The sequence below is a fragment of the Podarcis bocagei genome, assembly GCF_964188305.1.
Source record: "Podarcis bocagei genome assembly, chromosome: 11".
In the NCBI taxonomy this organism is placed as follows: domain Eukaryota; kingdom Metazoa; phylum Chordata; class Lepidosauria; order Squamata; family Lacertidae; genus Podarcis; species Podarcis bocagei.
In genome coordinates this window covers 20791802-20813124 of record NC_138136.1, presented here as the reverse complement: position 1 = coordinate 20813124, position 21323 = coordinate 20791802, and the positions used below count along the sequence as shown (strand labels likewise).

Sequence of the window (21323 nt, the reverse complement as noted above, 5' to 3'; positions counted from 1 at the left end):
CCCTACATCGGTTCCAGAGGGTTGGGGGAAACCCAGAATAGTAAGGGGCACATGGAAGGATGAGAGAAGGGAGAAGTTCCATTGCACAAGTGAAAATGCTTGCACTGACAGAATGAGTTAACTGGAGACCACCCACTGCTTTCTGAACTATAAGACTACCTTTTTAAAGGTGAAATTGAGATCTTTTAAGACACCTATAATCAATCTGCATATATACCGCATGAAAACAAAAACTCTGAAATATTTACTTCCTGTGTTATTTTGAAACTTCAGAGCTCACAGTACAGAGGTGCACAAAATACTACTCAAAGTCCAAAACTGGCAGTCACGTTTAATTGGTCGCTACAAAAAAATATTCCCCAGTTTACCCTCTGAATATATTGATGTGGGAATTGAGATAATTACTTTGTCTGTTAATAATTATAATAAAATTAAGGTTTTATTTTCAATAAAATTAATCTTATGTGAACCTATGACGAAGAAAAATAGATGAAGTCACAACTTCTGGTGAATTATTTTTTTTAATCTCTAGGCCAAAACTCTTATTCCACCAATTGGAAAAAAGAGCATCATCAAGGATAAACAACCAGCAATGTCACTCTCCAATGTTTAGGAAAGGACATCCATAAAAGTTTCTGTGGGTTCTCACCTGGCATAGCTTCGATTATCTAGACACATTACTAATAGAAAGAACCCATGACCATGACACAGTTCTTTTAGTTAATGTACTAAAATAATACTGAGAAATTAAAATAACAGAAAGGGGTAAAGTTCTGCTACCGAGTGTCAGTGACAGCAGTAGGCTTCTTCTGCTTATAAAAATAGAATTCCTTTTACATTGCTATAAGGGCAGAACTTGTGTTTCAATTATGAGTCATTAAGCAGAGTGAAGAAAGACAACACCAGAAAGTCACAAAACAAGATCCAGCTGGTCAATAATAATAACACTTAGTATTTATATAAAGCTGTAGACTATTCGAAGAATTTACATAATCATAGTTTGATTTATCCCCTCACTATATTGCATCCAGGAATCTAAGCAACTGTCTAGGGGGGTTCACGACAGAAACAAGTCAAAACTAGAAATTTCCTGATTTGTAGTTACACCACTGTGCTCTCAGTTACTCAGTTACTTGGCATACAAATAATATTTGTTATTACACAGTGGAAATGATTGAACCAAAGCCCATGGATTTTCATAAGACTAAGGCTGCTATGGACTCATTTACCTGAGAGTAATCCCCATGGAACTCAATGGGTTTTACTGCTGAGTAGACCTGTGTAGGACTGCACAGTCTCTCAGTTATACGTCCTGTTTTTTAGATTAGTGTAGTAAGGGAGGTCAGATGCATGTGAGTCAGAGACAGGATGGGCAGAGTAGTCTTTGTGACTCTCTGAAGCAATAAACATTCCTAGCAAACTAGTAAAAATGTGAAAGAAAACAAAATACTGTAATAAAAAAGCAATGCCATGTCTAGAACAAATGGACGAGTAAACTACAATCACGAGAATAATCCACAGAACAATTTTGCTGACCAAAAGTGTCAACATAGCAAACAAGAAGAACAAAGGCTTCAGTTGTGACACAGTGCCACTGTCCCTTTATTGTAATTCTATTACAGCTATAAGGATAAGACTAATATGGGGTATTTCCTTACCATAGCTAGTAGGCAGATAGATATGTTTAGCTAATGGGTGGTGATGCCTAAAGAATGCCAATGCAATTTGTATTTGTAGTATTACCTGTATTAATAGTGATTAAATTCTTCCATTCAATGATCCAAAATAATCCAGTTTCTGTATGATGTTGCTTTTTAAAAAACAAGGAATTATCACCACATCATTGTAAGCATACAACACTACCTGAGCATAATTTATGGAACAATTCCCTTTAAAAACGAAACCTAAAGGAATGCTATATACAGCATGGAAAATTTAGCAAGGACAGAATTAAGCTTGGACTTTGAACCTTTGAACTGTCAAACCAAATGAACATTCTGAACAGTTCTTTAAAAGTCACTGCTGAAAATGGATACTGAACTCACCTTTGACACTTTTTCTATTTACATCAGCTCCTTTTTCAAGCAAATACTGAGCGATTTCTTTGTGCCCTTTATAACACGATATCATAAGGCATGTATGCCCGTGGCGGTTTGATACTTCCAAGTCAGCTTTGTGTTCCACAAGATACTTTACAATTTCTAGATGACCATCAAAACAGGCAGCTCTAAGAGGTGTTGAGTTTGTCAAAGTGGTATTGTTGACAGATGCTCCATGATTTAATAAAGACTGGACCACCTTCAAATGGCCAGCTGCTGATGCTGCCCATAATGGTGGTGCACCTTCAATAGTCTCACCATCAAAATTCACAGAGCCACCAACTTCTATAGAAGCACTGCACTGTTCCAGTAGATGTTCCACCATGTCAAGATGGCCATAGCGGGCTGCCATCAAAAGGGGCGTGGCACCATTTGTTTTTTCTGACACCAGCAAGGCCACTTCTTCTTTAGTTTTATTCGCCAGTAACTTGGTGAGAAGCCGCAGCTTGCCATCCCGAGCTGCATTGAATACTGCTGTCTTAAGATCCATTTAGTCTCTTCCTTTCTCTCTGACTTGTTCTTCAGAATCACAGATAATGGGATAACTGGAACCACAGAGTTGAAACTGCTCCCTGCACACTCTCCTCCAAGGATGTGCTGCCTCTGTGTACTGCATGAAGCTTTCACAGGAGACCTCTTAAAGCAAATACTATGCTCAGCAACCTAGAAAACAAGACAAAGTTTGACAGCTAAGTGAAGACACTCAAAATACAATCATTACACTTGCTTATACTGTCTCTCCCACTTGTCCCCAGAAGAAAAAGGCACCTGGATCTGAACATTTACAGGCAACAAATGCTAGCTTTTGAGATGACTATGAGGGAGATAGGATCCCCGATGCAAATTATTCTTGCCACTTCTCATACCGGTTAACCATCTATTTTGTCTGCTGAGCCCATCTGGGTTCAGACAACCTAGCTGACACGGGATTGTCACCACCTGGTGGCTACACACAAAAAAAGAAGCAAAAGCGAAGAACTTTTTAAGGCTGGGATCCGAACCTATGCCCGAAATATCACAAGACTCACAAAAGGAAAGCTTTCAAGTGCGCCCTCAGCTGGGAAGGCGCCCTCAGGAATTTCCCCGCCTGCCCTACACGGTTTGACGACATAGATGGCCCCGTCGTACCCCCACGGTCACGACCCCCCACACCCGAGGCGCTTCGCCCTGCTCACGACCTCCAGCCCACCCGCAGGGGCTGTGCTCCGGGCACGGAGCCACCCAGGACGCCCTTCGCTTCTCCGCCCCCTTTGTCCTGACTTCTCCCCTGGGGAGCCTCCCGCGGCCAAAAGGAAACAGGCAGGCGGGCGGCCGACGTCGCCTAGAAAGCTCCGCTGCCGGGCAGCCGCTCCTTACCTGCGTCGCCTCCGCCTGCTCGGCCCTCGCGTTCCCTTCGCCCGCCCCAAACCGCAGCGCTGCCTGCCCGGCCGCCGAAACTCCAACCGCCCCGCTCGCCCTTCGCTGCGACCGGCAAGGCAGGAGGAGCCTCGGCAACGCCTGAGAGCCAGGCCGGGGCGGAGGCGAAGGGAGGAGGACGAGGAAGGAGCCTGTCTCTCTCTCTCTCCCTTTCCCCCTCTGGTCTCTGCAGCCAGCTACCTTCCCGCCGAAAGGCAGGCCCGGCTCCGTCTCCTCAGAGCAACCGCCGCGCCGCTTCTCACAGCCCAGCCGTCGGTGCCGCCGCCGCCGCGCCCCGCTCGCGGCGCAGCTCCTCCATGACAGGCGCTCCCAACTGCAACTAGCCAGCCTCCTCCCTCCTCCTCCCCGCCCTCCCTGCTCGAGCGAACGAACACAGAACCCGGCGCAGCCTACCCTGCTGCTGCTGCGTCCCGCCTCGAGGCCGAGTGGAGGGGTGGCCCCTGCGCCGCCCGCCAGCCTCCTGAGGCGCGCGGCAGGGAGGGAGGGAGGCGGGACTCGCTAGGGGACAAGTTGGGCTGAGAGCGCAAGCACGAAGGCGGTTGAGGGAAGCGGTTGGGGAGGCGGGGGTGGCGCTGCCGCCGCCGCTGGGGGGGCTGCCGAGCTATTCCGGGCTGAGGAAAAGCTCCGGGAAGCCGAGCCTCGCTCAGCGCGGGGCTAAATTAGCACATAATGGAGGCGGGCGGGCGCCAAGCGAGCGCGGCCTATGGGGAGCCGGGCTCCGTGTCGCCTGGCCTGTCGCGCTGCCTCCCCTCGGCTTCCCGCCACTGGCGTGTGGGACGTGGAAGGAGGAATCTGAGGGGCTTCTTCCCTCAGACGTGTGTCTGAATCAGGGCAGAGAGCCGAGGAGGAGGAGAGTTAAGGGCCGCTAGTCGCCAGAATTTGTCCGCTAGCCGCCAAAAGGATCTGTAGCCAAAGCTGGGGGGTTGGGAGGTCAGGTGTTTTTCGTTTCTCCCTAATTTGTATAAGCTGCACTTTTAAAAGGTGGGGAAATGCAGCTGTACAGAGGAAGCACGCTGGAGATGTTCAGGGTGTTTATTATTATTATTATTATTATTATTATTATTATTATTATTATTATTATTATTATATCAGATTTAAGACAGTGGCTGGCCCTAGCTCACCCAGTGAGTTTCATGGCCGAATGGGGATGTTGTTAACCCATGTCTCCTCCCAGGTCCTAGTCTAGTCCTAGTCTACTCTAACCACTACACCACCACTGGCTCCTACACCATATTCAATTTTTTTATTTTTAAATTTTTCACATTTATTCAAAAGTTACAGTACAGCTTTGTCCGTTGGCATAATATCACAGAATGATCACTCCAACGATCCTCAGTCCCACACATAGGCGCCGACTCCATGGGGCTTGAGGGGGCTCGAGCCCCCCAAAAAATTTTTTTGGGGGGGCTCGGCCCCCCCAATAATCTCGGGCGGGCGCCCTTCCAGCAGAGCGCCGCCGCCGTCCCCCGTCTCCTCCCAGCCTGCTCCTTCGCCAGCCAGCCAGCCGCGCGCCCTAATCGGAGAGCCCCGGCCAAGGCACTGCCGGAAATCCCGCGAGAACAGGGGAATCCCGACTGGCCACACCTCCCAGCCAGCCAATCGGCTGGCTGGGGGGGCGTGGCTTGCCCTATTTAGGGCCGGAGCCACTTTATTTGCATATTCATGAGCTTATTTATTATTCATGAGCTTTCCCGGGCCCCCCCAATATTTTTTCTAAGTCCGCGTCCCTGGTCCCACAACACTGTCATGTTAGCTCACCAAATACTCTCAGAAGAACCCAATTACCGATCTAGTTTACAAGACATTTTCAATCAATATTTCCCCTCCACAGACACCTTTGCGATGAGGATGGCATTAAAATACCCTGTTCTTCAGTAAAAGAGAAAAAAAGAAGACCCAAGTTGTGTCAAAGAGATGCTTTGATTAATCGCCATGCTAACCATGAAAGAGGAAAGGCACTCTGGTTATGCGTAGGGACACTGTCTTCTGTGATTATTTTTTTTAAAGCTAGGGTTGGTTTTTATTTTTTAGAAATTACAGGTACTTTGCATTTGGGTCTCCTGTATTTTTTTTGTTTACAAGCTACTTTAAGCTTTACCCACCACCAGGATAAAGTGGCAGAATTCTTGACAACAAAAGCAAACAACCCTAAAATAGAAACATTTGCGATAGTCCTGCCACAGTTTCAGAGGTGGGGGGCAGGTTGGGTGTCTCATTACAGTGCTGTAACTTGTAGATCAAAACTTGAAAGGATGAGAAGTGGCACTGAATTATGGGAAGGGGTATTTGCCTTCCTCTGGCAAGATGCAGGAGTAGGGCCAGCTGGCACTGTCTGCTCCACAGTCACTTGCAAAATATGAAGCCCTCTGGTGCAATACGAGTAGTTGACTGTAATTTATGTATTTATTACACGTATATCTCACACCAAAGGAGCCAAGAGTGGCAAACTAATCAGTGATAATACCATTAAAAATAAAAGCCTATTAAAAGCAACCATCACATAAAAGCTAAAGGGCAGATCATGACTTTATGCTGTTATCGGTATACAAAACCTGTTTGTTCTCAGGGAGCTAACAAAACAGCAACAGCATTCCTATGGGAGATTCCAAGCCATCTTGGATTACGTCCTACAAATACTGAATGCATTGATATTTTCTCTGGGTGAGGATGGTTCTCTAGCTGTTTCCTCCATCATTCTGAAGTTGTGTCCCACTCTAGCCACCACACATCCCCAGTCCAGGTTTTGTATTTGTTGTAATTATTATTACTATTATTATTATTATTATTATTATTATTATTATTATTATTAATTACCTACCCTTCACTGTAAGGTCCAAGGGTTGGTTAGAGTATTAAAAACAACTGACAATAATAAGTTAATTTATATCAACCTTCAGACTCTCCAAGTGTCCCTATTTTCCAGGAGCAGTCCCAGATTTATAGAAGCCGTCCTGGTTTCTCATTTAATCCCAGAATGTCCGACTTTTCCCTAGGGCGTCCCAATTTTATTGGAAAAATGTTGGAGGGTATGGAATAGGACATCCCCAAAGCCATTTTTCAGCTGAAACTCAGTTCCAGCACCTCTCAGGTAGGCACCATTGTCATTCTAAGACAGGCATAGGCAAACTCAGCCCTCCAGATGTTTTGAGACTACAATTCCCATCATCCCTGACCACTTAGCTAGGGACAATGGGAGTTGTCCCAAAACATCTGGAGGGCCGAGTTTGCCTATGCCTGTTCTAAGAGAACAAGGGAGGCGTTAATGGTGAGTTCCGGCACCTCTTTTTCTAGAAAAAATAGCACTGCATATTCCTGTTTTCATCAGAGAAATGTTGGAGGGTATACTTCTTTTGTTTATGTTCATTGGCAACTTTTTTGTTTTCCTACCAATTCTCTTTTGATTCGAAATCTGTTCCAATTGTAAAAATGCTTTTGCTTGTCCTGTGTGCTTATATGAAGGGCCTGGCTCCATCCTGGCTAACTGCTCTAGGGTGTGGAGTTAGTGACGTCTTCCTGTGCGCCTTAATCACATTTGTCATTAGATGAGCAGTTTCAGACCTAGCACTTTGCTCCTGGGCTGCAAAAGGTCATGGCCATGATCCTTACAGCTCTGATGATGTCATCATCATAGGCTTAAGCTGGGTTTCATGTCCCATTTCAGCCTTCAAATGTTGCAGTACAGAAATAAAAATATAATGAGCCCCACAGGGTAGGTAAGACTAATTCTTGGAATTAAATAGTTTGGTTTAACAAAGTTCACTGCTTTAGTTCAAAAACCTCTGAACTGTATCTGAAAGTAGTTTTCATAATTGCTGAATGAATTAAGTTCAATTTCGGGTAGAACTTTGAACAATTTCTAGCTCATCCTCAAGTTCATTCACTTTCCCCCTTTTTTACTCTTTAGACTCTTCAGGCCTTTAAGTTTCCAAAATAATAATTGTTGGGGGAAATAAATACCGTATTTTCCCATGTATAAGACTAGGTTTTTTTACTTTAAAATGTCAAAAATTAGGGGGTGTCTTATACATGGATACATCTCATTTTCTTAAATCTGAGTTCCCCAAAATAGGGGGCATCTTCTACATGGGGGCGTCTTATAGATGGAAAAATACGGTAATTTACATTCCACTTCTGAAGTATATGTTATACTTCAGCAGCTTGTAACACTCGGAAAGCTCTTATTCCCCTCTTTTTGCCAAGGATCATTTGAATGAATGAGTTGAACTATGAATGGAACAGGTTTGTTTTGTTTTTAAGTACTGTAAAGGGGAAAACATGAATTGGAATTAGTTCTTTTTTGGAGAACTAGAGCTAGTTCCTTTTTAGAATGAACTTTCTAAGCCCTGGATAAGGCCAGAGGACCATTTGGTATTCTTTTCTCCACAGTGGTCAGCTAAGTACCTTTGGGAAGCCCACAAACATCAGAGCCTAAAGGCAACAGCTGCCCCCTGTAATTGGTATTCATATCAGTATCAATTGCCTCTGAGCCAACATCACAGGGCTACCTTGAGTGCTCATTGCCCTAGGGGGAGAAGATAGATAATTTTGAAAACATGTTTCCCCCTTATAGCCAGGGCTGGTGCAAGACATTACGCCACCTCTGACAGCAGGCTGTGTCACACTTCCCTGCCGCCGCCACCCTCCTCTGCTGCTGCCACCCTCATCTCTTCTCCCAGCTTCTGTACCTTCCCTCTTGCTTTCAACAAAGGGATGTTAGAGCAGCAGGCTCTCCTGGCCTCACTCTGAGGTGTCCTTGTAGGCAAGCTTGCCTAGAGGGTGCCTGTGTCACTGCCGCTTTGTAATCTTACGTTTTGTTTTTAGTTTATGCTCTAGCATCCTAATATTTTAATATTCGTGTGATATTTGTGAATTTTGCTTGAAAAGCGATTTATAAATATCTCAAATACATATGCTGATAAGGTAGAGGCCCCACACATGTCTACTAGCTTAAGCTGGGGTTGTTCTCTGGTATTTCACTCCTGTACAGAGTGAGATGTGAACATGCACATTACTGAATTAAGGTCACCTAGCTGCACAGAATCATGCAGTCAGTAGCTTGGGAAAAGTCATTGTGGCCTAGGTTAACCCAGCCTTCCTTGACCTTGTGCCTTCTAGATTTTTTAGACCAGAACTCCCATCCCTACCCTACTAACTGGGGTAGATGGGATTTTCAGACCAAAACATTGGAGGACACCAGAAGAAGAGGAGACGCATATAGTTCTTTCTACATTATTAGTATTATAGTCACTATAAAAGAAATGTTTTAGAGCTTTTTTAAAAAAAAGGCCAGTGTGTCAGATGCTGAACATATTGAACAACATGCACTGTTATTTATTTAGAAGATTTATATCCCACCTTATGAATGAATGATCCTCAAGGCAGAATACAATAGACAGATGTGTGCAAACTCACACAGCCCAGAAGCTCTTATTTTCCTGCTGATGGATGGGACCAGAGTGTACTTCCCTACAGCTCTGCAAGTGTAGAACAACTGACAGTTGGAGCTGAGTGTTCTTTCTAGCAGGGAGGGGAAAAGCTGGAGCCAGTGGGTGAAGCTAGGATTGTTTTGCCATGCTGTTCCTCCTGGGAGGAAAAGATGAAACCTCCATTGGCCCTTAGTCTCCTGTCCAATGCCAAAGACTAGAGTGTGCCTCCCTCAGCTTTGCAATTCCAAAGACTATTTTAAAATAGCCTGCAGGTCAAATAATCTTAATTAGGCCAGATGGCTTAAATATTCAAGCTGCCTTTCACTACAAGACAAGATGCGAAAACTAAAATGTGATCACAACCCAAGCTGACCACAGATAAAATGGTTTCCTGTCTCCAGATATGACAGTCCTGACAATGAAACAAGATTGCAGTTATGTCTAGCACAAAGTACACTTAACAGTCCAACCTTGGTGCAAAATGCAGTAGAGAAAGTTCTAATTTGTGTTGGGGTTTTTAATATCAATTGGCTCCACTGCTACACCAGTTTCATTGACTCACAGTTAATTTTTTTAACAGTTCCTCATTGAGTTGTGCAAGACTGCAGCTTCTGTATGATGGTGCTATTTCATCATGTTGGAAATGTGCAATTCTCCACCACCAACAACATTTTAAAGGGTGATTTATTGGTTGTTGCATTCATTCATTGCTTTCGACAATGAAAGTCCCAAAGCTAACTCCATAGAATGCACAAACGCCTAACAGATACAAAAAGAAAACAAAGTATTATAAAATGTTAGGAACCTATGATGCTACATGACTTGCAAAAACCTGAGGGTAGGTGAGGAGAAAGTTTCCAGTCCTTATCACTAGAGATACATTAGTTTAAATAATAGCAAAAATACCAGTTTCCTCTTTCAGGAAGTTGTCTTTCATTATGATTATGCATTACTGTGGAATTACAGGGTTTAGTTGTGACTGCACCGTACATGGTCAGATGCAAATTTTCTTTTTTACTCCGCCTTTCAGCAAATGGCTGTTAAGGCAGTTCCCCTTGGGAGTCTAACAGCGTACAAACAGGCTGCAGTGCAGACAAATAAAAAAGCATCGTAAGTCACTAGTGATAGCATTTTGCTGGGCCTCTCATGCAAAACAACACCACACCCTTGAATAGACTTGCAGAGATTCCTGAATCAGCATCAAGCAAGCTGCTTCAGAATTGTTGCTTAAGCTTGCACCAGAGTTAATGGGGCACCTATCAATACCACAACAGGCCAAGATGTAAAAAGAGGTGGTACTTGCTTTGTGCCTTTCTTTGTGTCATGTTTCCTCTTAAGTATATTCAGTAGCACATGTTGGGGTGGTGCTCACCTGACCTCTGGTTGGTCACATTGCTGCTGTTTACTGGGAGGTAGAAGGGCAGGGGCAGGGTCAGAGGGGTACAAATGTGTTCCCAGCCGTTCATTTGCACTGCACTGAGCTTTGTCACTGACTCACACCTACTCCAGGACTTCCTAGTAAGTGTCAGCAACACAACCAACTGGAGGTCAGGTGAATACCACAACCACCAAACTAAGGGCTCATCCACACACACCTTTTGCCTCTCATTAGGCACAGATCCACCCTTCAAAGCTCTGTGTCTGAGTGCTCTTTCTCACCTCGCCACTTTCCCCAGGAAACACTGCTCTTTAACACTGAATCAGAACAAATGGCAATTTGAGTCCAAAGGATTGTCATTTGCTCTGATTCAGCAGTAAAGAGCAGATTTCCACAGGGAAAGCACCAGAGCAATGCAATTAATAATATAATATAATATAATATAATATAATATAATATAATATAAATGTGTAAATCTCAGACACGGAGCTTTTAAGCATGGACCTGTGCTTAGAAATTCAACACAAAAGGAAGTTGAGATGAGCCCAATGTATACTATGGCTGCTTAGGCCACAGGTGTGGCAGTATACCACAATTCCCCATCATTAAAAATACTTTCCAAAGAGCAGTCTGCTCTATGCCCTTTCTAATGACAACTTCTCCCCACAGCAGGCAAAGTTATTCTGTTGACTTCTGTGTGCAGTTGCAGCTGCTTTAACCTTTCAACTGAATTGCTAGGTTCTCTCACCCAGGGCTCATCTACAGTGGAGTTTAATGTGAATCTGAAGCTACTTGGGTCTCTGCTTATTTTTGTGGCATCCACACAACACCCTCATCCAAGTGGCAGCCCACACTCTCCCTCCATCGCTGCTAAATTTGGATTTTCTGAATGAGAGCAGGAAACTGTGTAGGGAAGAGTTTAAATACCCAATCCCTGTGTGCCACCTGTCTAGTCCCGAGAACCCTCTCCAGAATTGGCTTTTCCGCTATCAGGCCAAAGGCCAAGGCATTTGCTTGTAACGTGTCATTTGGCCCCAAGGTATAAAGCAAGATGCAGCCACTGTATAGTCTCAAGCTCTGCTTCCCCACCCTCGCCCACCTTCTTCTCCTGGTTAGGCTATAGGTGTTGAGGGTTATCTGGTAACAGGTGGGGCAGGAGCTACATCCTGTCTCAAAGCATCAGCATCCTCAGGATACACTCCTCTGTGTATAGTTATAAACTCTAGCTAGAATACAGAATACATTTTGTGGACCTTAGTATCTACAAGAGAAAGACTAATTGGAGGGAAATCCTGGAAGAGCAATTAACTTGATTAAGGAGCTAGTTGTGCTAATTTATGAGGAAAGATTAAAGGAATTAAAATACATTCAGCTTGGGTAAATGCTAAATTAAGATCGAGTGGGGGTATAGAAAATACACGTAAACGAACAAAGAAATACTTTTCAGATAATGTACAGCTATTCACTAGCACAAATAGGGAGACACTTTAAAAACTTCACTGTTTCCCCGGCTTAAAAGAGGACAGCTTTGCACACCATAATCAGTACTGGGCATTAACCCAAATTGGTCAAAGTTCAGATGACAAGGTATCACTGGGTGGAGGTAAATAAACGTTTTGGCTCCTACACACTCATTTCTTCAAACAGAACTGGCAGCTCCCACTCAAGAGAGTTTTATATTACAATACTGGAAGGAAGATTCACTGGCAGGCAGACACATACCTCTAGGTTCTTTTCCATTGCTGAAGCATTCTGGCCCCCAAATATTTCTACCTATTTGTATGTGTTTTTTCTTAGCCGCCCCCCCCAACCAGTTTGCATAAGCAGGGTTGGGGATGCTATCACCCAAACTAGAGTTGTGTGTGCACCAAACATTTAGAACACATTCCCCCCCCTAAGACTCTTGGGAACTGTAGTTTAACCCTTGCCAGAGCTACAATTCCTCAACCAATTAACAAACAACCAACAGTTCCCAGGATTCTTTGGGGTGGGGTAATGTGCTTTAAATATGCCGTAAGTGTATGGCAGCCTTCCTCAACCTTGGGTCCCCTATCAGCCCCAGCCATCTTAGCCAACAATCAGGGATGGTGAGAGTCATAGTACAGACTGGAGGAGGGCAAACGTCCCTATTTTCAAAAAGGGGAAAAGAGAGGACCCAAATAATTACCGCCCAGTCAGTCTGACATCAATACCAGGGAAGATTCTGGAGCAGATCATTAAGCAAACAGTCTGTGAGCACCTAGAAAGGAATGCTGTGATCACCAATAGTCAGCATGGATTTCTGAAAAATAAGTCATGTCAGACTAACCTGATCTCATTTTTTGACAGAATTACAAGCCTGGTAGATGAAGGGAACGCAGTGGATGTAGCCTACCTTGATTTCAGCAAGGCATTTGACAAGGTGCCCCATGATATTCTTGTAAAGAAGCTGGTAAAATGCGGTCTTGACTACGCTACCACTCAGTGGATTTGTAACTGGCTGACTGACCGAACCCAAAGGGTGCTCATCAATGGTTCCTCTTCATCCTGGAGAAGAGTGACTAGTGGGGTGCCACAGGGTTCTGTCTTGGGCCCAGTCTTATTCAACATCTTTATCAATGACTTGGATGATGGACTCAAGGGCATCCTGATCAAATTTGCAGATGACACCAAATTGGGAGGGGTGGCTAACACCCCAGAGGACAGGATCACACTTCAAAACGACCTTGACAGATTAGAGAACTGGGCAAAAACAAACAAGATGAATTTTAACAGGGAGAAATGTAAAGTATTGCACTTGGGCAAAAAAAAAAGAGAGGCACAAATACAAGATGGGTGACACCTGGCTTGAGAGCAGTACATGTGAAAAGGATCTAGGAGTCTTGGTTGACCACAAACTTGACATGAGCCAACAGTGTGACGCGGCAGCTAAAAAAGCCAATGCAATTCTGGGCTGCATCAATAGGAGTATAGCATCTAGATCAAGGGAAGTAATAGTGCCACTGTATTCTGCTCTGGTCAGACCTCACCTGGAGTACTCTGTCCAGTTCTGTCAAGAAGGACACTGACAAACTGGAACGTGTCCAGAGGAGGGCAACCAAAATGGTCAAAGGCCTGGAAACGATGCCTTATGAGGAACGGCTGAGGGAGCTGGGCATGTTTAGCCTGGAGAAGAGGAGGTTAAGGGGTGATATGATAGCCATGTTCAAATATATAAAAGGATGTCACATAGAGGAGGGAGAAAGGTTGTTTTCTGCTGCTCCAGAGAAGTGGACACGGAGCAATGGATCCAAACTACAAGAAAGAAGATTCCACCTAAACATTAGGAAGAACTTCCTGACAGTAAGAGCTGTTCGACAGTGGAATTTGCTGCCAAGGAGTGTGGTGGAGTCTCCTACTTTGGAGGTCTTTAAGCAGAGGCTTGACAACCATATGTCAGGAGTGCTCTGATGGTGTTTCCTGCTTGGCAGGGGGTTGGACTCGATGGCCCTTGTGGTCTCTTCCAACTCTATGATTCTATGATTCTACAACAACATCTAGGAATCCGAGGCTGAGGATCTCCGGTGTGTTGTATGTACACAACCTAAGCAAAGAAGAATCTCATGAGTCCTCTTTGTCATACATAAACCATGTACAAGAACAAGAACCATGGCTATCTGCTGTCCCAACATGGAATATTTGGGACCGATTTCATGGCCTGCTCAGTAAATATGAAGAAAGTCAATCACTGAGTGGTGACATTTGCTTTGTGTTTTTGCCAAGCAAACTTTACTATCTACTCATCTCTGCTCCTGGCATACCTTTGCTGACAATGGAGGTGATTGCTCAGATATTTACAAAACACTCGCTGCACGTAATGCAACAGGTTAACACAGCAAGCGGCATGGAGCCTGAAATGCTAGCAAGAGAGGTTTGCAAGCAATGATGACTCAAGTAATTGAGTCCTCTTGTACACCCTTGGGAAGGGCCAAAAACATTTCCAATTGCTCATAGCATGTGGCAACATTTGGCTCTTTAATGTTAAGCTGTTCCAGTAATCAGAAGAAACTGGGCAATGACAGCGGTGAAGGGTGTAGAATAACTGAGCGAAATGCTGTTGTTTTACACTGTAGTTACCCAATAGATAAACAGAATATATCTCTCCCAAGACATAAGTGCTGGTTGTCTGGCAGAAGGATGATTATCCTTTGGATATTTCAATATTGCACGAATTTTAAAAATGCCAATTTAATAGCTATTTCTATGGAAGTACAAATAGGGCAGGGATATTAATATCCTTGTGGAGGAATTGTGAAAAGTTGAAATGGTCTCATTAATCCACGTCATTTTGCAGTTTTGATGCTGCACGAGGTGGAGGAGAACATTTGCTTTTCTTTCCAGGTGTGGTTGACAAAAGGCTGCTCACACACAGTCTTCTAAAATTCCAATGCTACTTTCTCGACACAACCCTGCAGGCAGAAACAGAATCATCATAACACAGTTCCACCGATACTCAGAGTCAGTCCAGAGGGATACCATGGTCAATGATATCAAAAGCCATTGAGACATCAAGGAGAAAGAGCAGGTTTGGAATCCCCCTGTCTATCAGGATGACCAAGGCTGATTTGGTCCATAGCTGTCAACTTTCAGATTTGAAAATAAGGGATCAGCAGCCTCACTTGTCCCGGGGACAGTCTACGGGATATCTAAGAATCCAGGATAGCAGCGGGAAGCAGTGGGAAACGGCGCTGGGAATAAAGGAATTTTCCACAAAAAAAAGGGAAGGTTGACAGCTATGATTTGGTCTCAAACCCAGGCCTAAACCCAGACAGTCATGGAACCAGATCAGGGGTCAGCAAACGTTTTCAGCAGGGGACCAGTCCACTGTCCCTCAGACCTTGTGGGGGGCCCAGACGATATTGGGGGTCTGTGAATGAATTCCTATGCCCCACAAATAACCCAGAGGTTCAGTTTAAATAAAAGCACACATTCTACTCATGCAAAAACATGCTGATTCCTGGACTGTCTGCAGGGTGGATTTAGAAGGCAATTGTGCCGGATCCAGCCCCCAGGCCTTAGTTTGCCTTCCCATGATCCAGATCGTCAATCTTATTCAGGAATGTCTGCAGTTGCTCAGCCACAATGTTCTTGATCATTCCCCGTCCCCCAAGAAGTATTTTTGACAGGGAGATTGTTGTTACAATCCATTTTTACTAATGGGGATTTTCAGAGAAAATAAAGATTGCATTCACCTAAATAAAGGGCAACACAATTATGTACAATAGATCATTTAGGAGTGCCTGTGTTAGGGGTTTGGTGGGGGGCCACATTCCCCTAAATTCCTGGGTGCCAGATCCCAGGAATTTAATTCCTGGCTGTAATAAATAAATATTCAAATAATAAAGAAATAATTTAATAAAAATTATTATTTATACCCCACCCATCTGGCTGGGTTAGAATAACTCAAGGTTGATTGAACTTTGCCAAACACAGAAAACCCCTGGATTTAGTGATGCTAAGTAGCCAAGCCAGAGCACAGAGCTAGTGGGATGAGCCATTAAAGGTAAAGGGACCCCTGACCATTAGGTCCAGTCGCAGGACTGGGGTTGTGGCGCTCATCTCACTTTACTGGCTGAGGGAGCTGGAGTACAGCTTCCGGGTCATGTGGCCAGCATGACTAAGCCGCTTCTGGCGAACCAGAGTAGCGCACGGAAACGCTGTTTACCTTCCCGCCGGAGCGGTACCTATTTATCCCCTTGCATTTTTGCCGTGCTTTCAAACTGCTAGGTTGGCAGGAGCCGAACAACAGGAGCTCACCCCGTTGTGGGGATTCGAGCTGCTGACCTTCTGATCAGCAAGCCCTAGGCTCTGTGGTTTAGCAGGGGATAAAGGTTGGTGGTGGCCCATCAAGGAAACCATCAGAGGGCAAGATTGCTGGGCAATGGGGAGTGGGACCCCTTCTTTGCTGGGTGCTAATGGGCAGAGGCAAAGGTCAGGTTTAGGGTTTCAGCTTTGAATGACACAGGCTGGGGGTGGGGTGTCCTTGGAGTCAGTTAGCAGTGAGAAGGAGAAGGAGGGGAGAACTCTGCGTGAGCTGAGGATAACAGGCTGGAACTAAGAGACAAAGGAAATGGCTTTTTGCTGTAGTTTGAATCTGGTTTTGCCCTTAAGCAAGAAGCCAGATCCTCATATGATGTGAATGCTCTGCAATCCTTCCACCTAGGTGCAGGTTGTGTATATGTGTAAATAAAACCATATATCATAAAGGCACCACAGTTGCTGCTGTGCCTAATTCTCCCAAAAAGGAACACAGGTCCTGGTAAGTGCACCTGTAATTCCTGGAATCTCGCACTGCTCATGGTGTGTAGCACATGGCTTATGCAGACATACTTCTACAACAAGGATGATTACCCCGAGCTCCTCTAGTCTGCTTTCTAAAGCAGACCTGTTTTCCACAGTGAGCTGATTCAACATGCAGTCCCATCCTTGTCTTAACACCTTGCTTAAAGAGAACAGCATAAAAAGCACATTGAGAGCTTGTAAAACAAGAGTAACCAAATGGAGCCTCAAGTGTTTACAGTATCAGGCGGAAGTTGTGATCTCATGCATTATCTACCAGGAAATGCATCGGCAATACCAGTGCATGTCATGAAACTGCACAGACTCACCTCTGTATAGGAAAGTCTCTTACCTGCAATTAGTTATCCAATGGAGCAATCCCTTAAACTTCTAACGTATGAGATTTGCAAGCTGCAAGCCCACATCCATTTCCCAGCCTTCTGTTGGCTGCTCTTTCCCACTGCTTTGAAAGTGTCATGCTACAACTGCAAAACACATCTCTTATTTATAGCCCTCTTTTTCTCTAAGCAAGGTTAAAAGGTTAAGAACAGCCTATTCAGGGTACCATTTTCATTGGGCTAGTCACATTTTCTATGGCCTCAAAGGCTCCTTCCTCCAATCAAGGAAAAACAAAATTTATCTGAACAGACACCTCCAGTGGTATGTTGGGCACTGATTGCTGCTTCTCGGAGCAAGAACAACTTGTACTGCTGATCATTTGCCAGTCAGTGTCTGTTACCCCCTTTTCCAGCAAAGCTCTATTCCCTGAAGAAAGAACTTGAAACACACTCTTTTTCTTTGGTTCCCAGGAGCCTCACGTAAGCAAATTCCTCTTGTTCTGCAATTCTGGGAAAGGTATATTTGGTCGCAGTACATGCTGAAATAAAACAACAGCAAAGCTGAAATACCCAGGCATACTATTATTTAGAGAAAACAGGATTTCTAATTGAATGAAGAGCCTATGTGCGTACAGGCTTTACGCATGTAGACTCCAGTTTCAAACTTCAAACAGTCCATATCTGGAGAGCCAGTGTGGTGTAGTGGTTAAGAGCGGTGGACTCGTAATCTGGTGAACCGGGTTCGCGTCTCCGCTCCTCCACATGCAGCTGCTGGGTGACCTTGGGCCAGTCACACTTCTCTGAAGTCTCTCAGCCTCACTCACTTCACAGAGTGTTTGTTGTAGGGGAGGGAGGGAAAGGAGATTGTTAGCCACTTTGAGACTCCTTCGGGTAGTGATAAAGCGGGATATCAAAACCAAACTCTTCTTGGGGGCCAGGTGTGTGACATGGCGGGGCAGGGCTGCTGAGCACTGATCCACTCCATCTGCAGATGTGTGCATCAGTGGAGTCATCTGAGCAAATCCTGTGGTCCTTCACACTCCCCGCCCCTCGTTCAGCATCATTGGAGACAAGTCATTTTGTAATAAAGCTGCTAATCCAAAAATGTGTGGGTTGAGCGGATAGAAAGCAAACATGCAGCTGCATATTCCTCCATTGCAGGGGCCTGGACTAGATGATCCTAAGGTTACCTTCCAACTCTCCAGTTTTGTGATTCTATGAATCTATGATTCTGTGCACACAGAACCATCATCAGTACAGCACTTCTATAGTGCCAATATGTCTCTACAAGCCAGGGACGCAGGTGGCGCTGTAGTATAAACCACTCAGCCTCTTGGGCTTGCCAATCAGAAGGTTGGCGGTTCAAATCCACATGACGGGGTGAGCTCCCATTGCTCTGCCCCAGCTTCTGCCAACCTAGCAGTTCGAAAGCATACCAGCACAAGTAAATAAATAGGTACCACTGCAACAGGAAAGTAAACAGTGTTTCCGTATGCTCTGGTTTCCGTTACAGTGTCCCGTTATGCCAGAAGTGGTTTAGTCATGCTGGTCATGATCCAGAAAACTGTCTGTGTGCAAACGCCGGCTCCCTCAGCCTGAAAGCGAGATGAGTGCCACAACCCCATAGTTGTCTTTGACTGGACTTAACTGTCCAGGGGTCCTTTAGCTATTTTTTTACCTTTACAAAACAGCCCCTCTCCCCTAATGGGTTTCTTTTCCTTTTCCTTGAGTAAATTCAAGCTGCAATTTTTAAATTTCTACTGACACACACAGAGAGCATTGTCCTTGGGTTTTATATAACTGTACAAGTTTGAATGTGATTCCTTTTACATCTTTTAAAGGAGAGTTGCAAAATTAGCTACAGCAGCTAAAATAATAATAATGCTCAGCATACAAAAAAATCAGTGGAGTGTTTTGTATCTTATATTCCCCATATTTGCAGTGGAGATAGTTCCTTGCAGGGGGAGTTCTGAAGCCAATCTTCCTGTATATTCATTGATGCATATGCTAAACATTGTGTACTCTCTATTTATGGACTGTGGTGGCCTTCAACTTGTATTGTATGTATGTATATAATCTGACAAGCTGCATCAGTCCTCTAGGAAAACACATTCAGTACACTTAAGCATCATGACATATAACTAGTCTGCCACGTATCAACACACCCTCTGAATTATATTTATAAACTGCTTTATAGACCAAGGCTTTCAGTGTTCTGATATGGAATAACTACTTTGCTGCTGAGATTTTTTACTATTTTTATCATATGCTTTCCTGACTTCAGATGTGATGGAGATCACATCAGATTAGCACTTCTTTAGCATGGTGGAGGAGGAAAGGGGGTGTTAATTCTCCTAAAATAAATAGAGCAATGCAAGTATCAAAGTGTAACATTCCACATAGTGTTAAGCACAGCCTGGTACAAACAAAGGAAGGATAAAAAAGGACAACTACTAGCCAATGGTCTTGTACTGCAACATTGCACTTGAACTGTAGAGCCTGTGCAAGCTAACAACTGCCCAAGAGCACAGTGATAGAATTTCAAGCTTTGGCTTCCAGGGCAGCACAGTGCCATGGCCTTTGCAAGCACCTGGCACCCTGGGGCAGCTGCCAGAGTGACTGAGCCCCGCTACCAGTTGACAGTGCTGACAGCAAAGAGAGCTCACTTCTCTGCCAACCACAGCATCTTTAAGTAGCCAACTCACTGAGTTTTGTAGGGTTGTGAAGAGGTTGGCTGATGCCAGTCCTTCTTCAGGGTCAACAGAACCCTCTGGGGCCAACTGTGACGAATTTGCAAGGCACTTTGAGAAGAAAGTTACTCATATTCACTCCAAACCCGATGCTATTGAGGCTGAAAGATGAGCGGAAATGTCCAGGGCCACGCCTGTTACGATTATATGAGATTGGCTTCTGTTGTTGCAACTCAAGTATATTGACAAGTCACCCAGTACGTTTCCGAGCACAATTCAAAGTGTTGGTGCTGACCTTTAAAGCCTTAAATGGCCTTGGTCCAGTATACCTGAAGGAGCGTCTCCACCCCCATAGTTCAGCCGGGACACTAAGCTCCAGCTCCAAGGGCCCTCTGGCGGTTCCCTCACTGTGAGAAGTGAAGTGACAGGAACCAGGCAGAGGGCCTTCTTGGTTGTGGCACCTGCCTTGTGGAACGCCCTCCTATCAGATGTCAAGGAGATAAAGAACTATACAACTTTTAGATGACATCTGAAGGCAGCCCTGTATTGGGAAGGTTTTAATGTTTGATGTTTTATTATGTTTTTATATCATTTGGAAGCCATCCAGAGTGGCTGGGGCAACCCAGACAGGGAATCATCATCATCATCATCTGCTCATCCCACGTTACTCTGGAGCCATGCCCATATGACTTATGAGAGCTAGCTGGGCAGTAACTGGGGGGAGTTGGTATGGGGAGTGGTAAACGCCTCTTTGTGGAAGATGCCAATGGCAGAGTTGCTAGTGCCCTCTCAACAAGGGGCCATCCCTGGACCCTGAGGTATTAAAAAACGACTGCTCAATAGCTAATGTCCCCTTTGGGGGTAAGGTGATGGAAAGGGTGATGACTGCTCAACTTTAGGTGTGTTATGATGAGACTAATTACATAGATCCATTTCAATGGGGTTTTGACACCTAAATGGCTTGGTCGCCCTGACAAAGTACTATCTCAGCAGCTTTTGACACCATCAGCTATGGTGTCCTCCTGGAGTGGCTCTCTGAGGTGGGAGTGGGAGGCAAGATGATATGATGGTTCTGCTCTTACCTGCAGTACCAGGACCAGAAGTTAGCATTGGGGGATATTTTTCCAGGTCTGTCACTGTTGCACTAGGGCATCCATATGGAAAGGAGAAGGCTGTCACGTAGGAGATGGAATCTGAGCCAGTGCGGTTTTTGCCTAACCGGTTGAACCTGCTGAAATTCCCTGTTCTGCCTAATTGTTAAAGCACAGGAGCCCTGTCCTTCTTTGCATCTGGTCACCCTAATTTTAACTTTTGTTTTCAACCAACCATCACACAGGAGAATAGAGGTGCCACAGAACGAGAGAAGCTATCTGCTAACGTATGTAAAGAGGGTTGTAGAAGTTAGTCTGCCAGTCACGTAATGAAAAAGCCTGGAGCAACTGGCACTAACTCTTTGGAGACCACAGTTGTTCATGCGGTTCATGACATGTTGCAACACGCCATTTTGTGGTTTGATGGGAATGAGGCCAATTGATGGAAGCTCTCTGCTGAGAAGCCTTTTTTCATGAATCCGAGCTGTATAAACGCATCAAAAAAGAAAGATCTGGAATGACTGAAGGAACCAAGACAGCTGCTGAAGCATCATGCTGATTTATGGTCCAGTATCTGTGCCTTGGATG

The 21323-nt window shown here is 44.8% G+C and overlaps 1 protein-coding gene across 5 annotated transcripts in view; it reads right to left on the bottom strand.

The window, feature by feature from the left end:
* FEM1C (fem-1 homolog C) overlaps nucleotides 1-17049 on the bottom strand; it is a 28432-nt gene extending 11383 nt beyond the window's left edge. Inside the window, exons 1-2 of one of the 5 annotated variants that reach the window (XM_081213716.1) lie at nucleotides 16969-17049; nucleotides 2046-2762 (exon numbers count right to left, since the gene is read on the bottom strand). In XM_081213716.1, coding sequence (XP_081069842.1) covers nucleotides 2046-2589 — 544 coding nt within the window. In that variant the 5' untranslated portion in view covers nucleotides 2590-2762; nucleotides 16969-17049. Of the gene's footprint in view, nucleotides 1-2045; nucleotides 2763-2867; nucleotides 3056-3127; nucleotides 3234-3455; nucleotides 3671-3695; nucleotides 3844-16968 lie in introns of those variants that run through there. The other 4 variants (XM_081213713.1, XM_081213714.1, XM_081213715.1 and 1 more) reach the window with 4 other exon arrangements.
* Between the last annotated feature and the right edge of the window lie 4274 nt (nucleotides 17050-21323).